Below are 7,096 nucleotides of genomic sequence, written 5' to 3' on the forward strand. Positions count from 1 at the left end.
CTTTCATGGTTCTGCAAGGTGAACTCTAGAGGAAGTGAGGTGAATATATAAACCATGGACAATTTGGCATGCATCTATAAAAAGACCCCTACCTTGGCATGAATGCTATTCATTTTGGCAGTAGGCTTTTATACCTTTTAAAAACAGATTACCTTGTATGTCTTTTCTTTGTGTCTTTTCATTTTAATCTCAAATTTTAAAGAGAAGTAAAACCACATTCTGAATAGAGCTGTAGGGGATACCGATTCTGATTTTGAATAGTCTGGGAATTGAAAATTTGAATAGAAAATCACAATTAATGAAGTGCTAGGTGAATTTGATTTCATTTCGCTTTTTAAGTTTGTACTGTCAGCAGGACATGACTTGATTGTAGTGCTAAAGTGGCCATTTAAAACAAATTGCCTTGAAGAGTGAAGCATTGGGAATGGAGATCCCTTCAAGGTACTTAGTTTTAAATGAGTGCTCCAACAGCAATGCCCTTGACCTTGCACTATTTAAAAGCCTTCTATGTTTGCGCTGTGCTGGATTAATACAAGAATAAAATGAAAACGTAAAACGCAGTATCATTTTTTTTTTTTTAGAGATACTGTGCTGCAACTGTTAATACTCTGCTTATAAATACTGACCCCAGGCAGTGGCTAGGATGGCACCTGCAAACTAACGCCCCAAAGCAAAAGCTCTCCATGTGCAAGTAGACATGAAAGGTAATTTCTGCCTTTGTTTCAGCTGAGAAGCTCTTTCAAACAAGCCTTTGGAAAGAAAAAGTCCACCAAGCCTCCTTCCTCACATTCAGACATTGAAGAGCTAACAGATTCATCCCTTCCAGCCTCCCCCAAGTTGCCTCATAATGCTGGGGACTATGGCTCAACATCCATGAAGCCCTCACAGTCTGCCTCAGCGTAAGTCGTTTCTTTTGCAGAATGCTGAAATACTGTTAAAAACCAACTTCAGGCCCAAGCCTCAATGAATGATCTAAATGTAGTCAGGTGGTATTTTCATAATTGCCTATCTGTACCAAACATTTCGAGATCTTCCTGACAACAATGGATAGCATTTGTTTCTTCCACATTTTTTGAATATTAGAATTTGAGTTTACCTTGATTTCATGCTTCATTTTACAAATCTTATTCTCCCTTCTTTTAATTGTATGTGTATATGTATCTGTCTAACTGTACATGTAGGTCACCCCTTGTCTGGCCACCAAAGAAACGGCAAAATGGCCCTGTGATCTACAAGCATAGATCCCGGTAAAATGGAGTGTGATGCATGAAAACTGCCAAGATCCAAGTTCTAACCTAAGCAGTGTTCAGTTTTGCTTTTTTAATGTCACTTGCATGTATCCACAACAAATACCTCCTTTTTGTGTTTTTCAACTAAAATTTGATTCCCAAAATGGAAGATATTTAAGATATGGAAATGTGGGGCTGGCAGATGGCATGGTGTTTAAGGAGTTGGACTTCCACATAGCCAGCCGACTGTAGTTTGAGTTGCAGACCTGGTGCTAGCTTTCTCACTTTCCCTCTCTCTCTGTCTCTCTCTCTCTCTGTGAAATTAAAGAATAATAGTAATAATAAAATAAATAAATAATAAATAAAATAAATAATTTTAAATTTATATATATATATATATATGTGTGTGTGTGTGTGTGTGTGTGTGTGTGTTCTGATGTATTGATTCTCTTTCTTTTATATAGCATTTAAAAAGGATTTCCATTTATGCCAGTGATAATAAGTAGCATAGAACTGTCATGTAAAACGAGACCACTTTGCTTTGGCTACATCACTTGTGTAGGAACGAAGAACATACTACTGTCATTTCATCACCAAACCCCTAGTCTTAAATGGAAAAAATATTAGTTAATATAAAACAAATTCTTTTGACAGATTTTACAAAACAAAAGGACAAAACAATAAAGATATACAGTAGGGGACCAGCAGTTGGCGTAATGGCTATTTCGCTGGACTCCCACGTAGTCCACCGTCGTTCGATCCCTGACCCGGTGGCTTAAACATACGCCGAGTGTCTATGTGGGTGCATGCCTAAGATCCTGAGAGGAGAATGGAGGAGAAGGGATTGTGGCATGGCCATCCCCCCCAGGGGTGATTTCTCACTTTCTGTCTCTCTGTCTCTCTCTGTCTGGCGAGCGCACACACCCTATAGCAAAAACCTCTCCAAAAAAAAAGATATACTGTAGGGCCAGCCAGTTTCATAGTGGTTAGGGTGGCTTGATCTCACATGGCCATTCACAAGGTTTGCATCCAGGACCCAGCAATTTGAAAAACATGCCAGGTACATATGCATGAGTGCTCAAAATCTTGAAAAGGAGGAGACATAGCAGAAGAGGGATTGTGGCATGACTATCTCACACTGGGTGTGCTTCTTCACTTTCCCTTTCTCTCTCTAGTGAGCATATGTGCTCTTTGGCAAATTTTAAAATAAATACACACACACACACACATTTATACGATGTATGTGTATATGTATGTATGTATGTATGTATGTAATGTATATGACCTTCAAACAGTCACCAGCTAGCCTGCTAGTGAGAGTTGAAGCCTGTGATGTCATTTTATTAATTGTGAGCCCTAAATTGACTGAACCTAACAGGAAGATTATATAACACTCCTCTATTATTTATATTTCCAAAACTAATCTCTCTAATTTATTTCTACAATATTTATATTGGATTTTCATGGTAAGTTGGAGACAGTGTCATGGCAAATAATGTTATTTTTTGCACAATTTTACAGAAGAATAAATTAACATTTGAAAGACATTGTAACTGCTTTTAAAAAGAAATGTTTCCCATGTTGCCAATGGTGATTTAAATTCTTCAAAAATGATAAAAGGTAGTACTTCTGCGACTCTTCTGCCCTTTGGTAACAAGGAAATGGTGAGGATCTCTTAGTATTCAGTAATAGATTATTATTTTTTAAACTCCAGGAAGTCGGAAGGGAAGATTAAAAGAAAAACACAGCTATCTTCAGTTTTGAACCTGTAGATGCATCACTGTTTTTAAAACTCTCATTTTTTCTAAGTTTGGCCAGCAGCAAATAATTTCTATACTTGCAGGATAATGTTACAGCTCAGCCTTTAAAAGAGACATTGCTTTTCCTAATCATTTGGCGTCCCCAGACCACTTATGTTATGTTTGCTTCCTAATTCAGAATCTGTGAATGCACAGAGGCCGAGGCAGAAATAATTCTGCAGCTGAAGAGCGAGCTCCGAGAAAAGGAATTAAAATTAACGGATATACGGTTGGAAGCCCTCAGTTCTGCTCATCATCTTGATCAGATTCGGGAAGCCATGAACAGAATGCAGGTGGGTGCTGAAAGGCCTTCCAGAGAAGGAAAGAAAAAAACATTGCTTTTTCTCTACCTGGTTATTGTAGGACAAATTCCACTTTTAGACCCACTATGGAAAGTATACTGTTCATTTAGTCTTTGAGCCCAATTCTTAATATGGAAGGGAAAGTGTTGTCAAATGCAGGGTTAGAAGTAGGAATGAAAACTGACCAGTTGTTCTCAAGAACAATTCAATATACTTGCACAAATTACTAGATTCAGGTCAAGAGAGAGCTAAGTTTCAGAGAAACCACTATAATTCTTGCTGCTTCAATTTTTTTTTTTGTTTTTGGAGAGGTTTTTGCTATAGGGCCATGCACTCCCCAGACACAGAGGCAGAAAGCGAGAAATCACCCCTCAGGGGGGATGGCCACACCACAACCCCTTCTTCTCCATTCTCCTCTCGGGATCTTGGGCATGCATGCACACGCGCCCGGCGTGAGTTTCAAGCCACTGGGTCCGGGACGTGAACTGCGGTCGACTATATGGGAGTCCAGCGACATAGCCATTATGCTAACTGCTGGTCCCTTGCTGCTTCAATTTTTGTAATTTACCTTTATATTGGCTTTTTTCTTGTCTTTGGCAACCTAACTTACAAATATCTTCTCCATCTTGTATTGGAAAAAAAAATAATGAGGAAGCTACAGAAGTTCAACACAAGCTTTCTGAACATGGAAGTGGAAGTGATTTTGAATACCATCTGTAAATGTAAAGCTTTTTAGTTTTTTTTTGGAAGTATTTAAAGGCTAAATTCAGACCCAGTCTGTGCTCATACTGTTTTCATAAACACCTAGTTTATATAAACTGGTATCACTTGGTCCCACAGACAACTGCATTAAGAAAGATCATCACTGAGTAGATACATCAGCCACTGTACATATTCATCAAAGGTTTAGTTTTAGTTTTTGTTTCTTGTTTGTTTTTGGAGAGGTTTCTGCTATCGGGCACATACGTTTGCCAGAAAGATAGAGAGAGAGAGATAGACAGAAAGCGAGAAATCACCCCCCAGGGGGAATGGCCACGCCACAATCCCTTCTCCTCCATTCTCCTCTCCGGATCTTGGGCACGCATGCCCACGTGCTCGGCATGAGTTTAAGCCACCAGGTCCGGTACTCGAACTGCGGTCGACTACATGGGAGTCCAGCAACACAGCCATTATGCTAACTGCTGGTCCTGACTTTTTTTTTTTTTTTATGAAATTAGTGTCCTCTTTTGAAGGAACAAAAAGTTTTTCAGAAGTGGCTAGGGTTTGTAAACAATTTTTAATCATTTATTTGTATTATTTTTGTTTTGTTCTGCTTTTCAACTCTCCATGAATTCACAAAAAAGACTTTCATCATCTTTATGAACTGAGCCCCATTTGGAAGGAACAAAAACTTTTTCAGATGTTGGCTAGGATTCTCATTTAATTTTAAATAACCTGCTTCATATGTTTTGCTCAGTTTTCCAACTGTCCATGAAGCCCAATGTAAGTGCTTTATTTGCCTGTGAGATTTTAACATGACTTTTTAAATGAGAACTCTTGTGAAAGACTCAGTTAAAATTTTTCTTAATTCAAAATGAGCCAAGTCCTGGAAAATTAAAAAACATGATAGACTCAAAGAATGATTATAAAAAATTTCTAATGGCTAACAGGTCTATATTTGCAAATACAGAAATACATAAATGTGAGCAATAGAGAAAAGGTTAAGTTTTCTTTCATGGAAGAAAGTATATTCCCTCTATATATTATATAATAGAAATATAATTCATATTTGCTCATTGAACAAATTAAGTATTACCACATGCTTTATTTAGCAACAAGCAAATTAATTCAAATTTTTAAAAAATCTTGATGCCATTTTCTCAAACTAGCTCTTTTATTTATTTATTTTTCACAATATCCATCTTCATAAAAGAATGAAATTGAAATACTGAAAGCTGAAAATGATCGGTTGAAGGCAGAAACTGGTAACACAGCGAAGCCTGCTCGGCCACCGTCAGAATCTTCTAGTACCACGTCCTCTTCATCGTCACGGCAGTCATTAGGACTTTCTCTCAATAATTTGAACATCACAGAATCTGTTACCTCAGGTAATTTAGTGCATGCAACTGCCTGATTCAAAGCATGCCTATGACTTACAGGTATTGGGATCGCCTGGAATTTGGAGACTCATTTAAGATAGAATGTTAACACCCTGCACAGGCGTAGAGCCTAATGGTTAAGGGAACCAGAACCATGACCAACCACAGTTTCAAATCACCCCCGAATGGCTTGAAAAACATCCTGAGTGTGTGTTTGCAGTACTCCAAATCTTAGCAATACAGAAAACAAAAACAAAAACAAAAACAAAGAAGGGCATGACCAGACACCATTTGGAGGAATTGCTTTCTTCTTCTTACTCCTCACTTCCTTCCATCTTTCCATCTTTTTTGGCAAGTGAACCTACCCTCTGGCAATTAAAAAAAATGTTGATACTCTAATTTTCAGATATAGTTTTATTTTATAAATTTATTCTACTTAGTTATAAATTTAAAATAATATTCTCTGTGAAAGCATGAAACTTAGATAAATAGTTTTCATATTGCTTTTTATATAATCATGCATGCTTAGGAAGTACTGCCTACATTATGTGGTTGTGAATGAGATGAAGAAATAAATATTCTCCGTGTTGATCATTGGTACTCATGAATATAATAATAACCTATGCAACTGTATATTGTTTTGAGTGTACATAGCCCATTTTAACAGATTCTATTTCTAAATTTGACTAGATAAATCTGCATGATGTTGCCTAGAGAGAATAGAATGCTACTACATCACCCAGTCTGCTGCATTATTAAATTTCCAGCAAATAAAAGGAACACACTGGATTTTGTTATTATGTTCAACAGTACCAATGATGAAACTGAGTTCCATTTAGATTGAATTGTAAATAGAATTATATTAGATCATGTCATCTTAATATCTGATGGACTATTGAATTATAAATTATAGCTTCTCCTATACCTTGAATCATTTTATGGATATAAAATTTAGTTTAGGAATTGTTTACTTGAGAATCTGTGGTAATTGCACAACACAGCCACCAGATGACGCTTGAAAACCAATAACATGCATGTTCCTGGGTTAATTTCAGATTCTGTTCTAGATCTGAGATACTTCACTTCTTGACTTAGGTCACTTTAAAATACAGAAGAAGAAGAAGAAGAAGAAAGATGACACAGCATGCTGATGTTGATTACATTCCCAATAAGTCACACATCTTACTTCTAAACAGAGCTTATTAAAATTCCATTACAATAGTATGAATATTAATTCTTCATAGTATAAAATGAATGCCACAAATACATATTCGTCTTTACCTGTATCTGAAAAGCAAGTGGTAACTCTAATTTAGGAAAACAATGTTTATAAGCACTGGGCAAGGACTGGCAGAAGGAAATATATTCTGAGAGTAAGCATCAGGTAAAACTAGTATTAGTAGCCAAAAACACAGAGTTTTCAGAATTAAGTAAATTTATAGCTCAGTAAGTAAAATATGACCATGGAAACAAATGCTAATATAATAACGTGGATGTATAAGTTGTACATAAAGTATTATTGTCCATATTCTTCAAAAGATTCTAAAACAAAGAAGAAAAATTTTCAATGTGTAAAACTTGAGAATCCTGAATAATATCAGGCTTGTTATTTAACTTGACAAAGATAAAGGATGTGAGATCCAAACCTACTGGCAGCTGGTGGCTGGTGTCTATGTCCCCCACCTGAC

General features: G+C 36.7%; 1 protein-coding gene across 1 annotated transcript in view; it reads left to right on the forward strand.

Moving 5' to 3' along the window:
- Positions 1 to 7,096, forward strand: part of NAV3 (neuron navigator 3) — a 688,714-nt gene that overhangs the window by 641,780 nt on the left and 39,838 nt on the right. Inside the window, 3 exon segments of the mRNA XM_014585711.2 lie at positions 727 to 899; positions 3,168 to 3,321; positions 5,243 to 5,417. Coding sequence (XP_014441197.1) covers positions 727 to 899; positions 3,168 to 3,321; positions 5,243 to 5,417 — 502 coding nt within the window.

This window comes from Tupaia chinensis, unplaced genomic scaffold, assembly GCF_000334495.1.
Source record: "Tupaia chinensis unplaced genomic scaffold, TupChi_1.0 Scaffold000085_1, whole genome shotgun sequence".
NCBI lineage: Eukaryota > Metazoa > Chordata > Mammalia > Scandentia > Tupaiidae > Tupaia > Tupaia belangeri.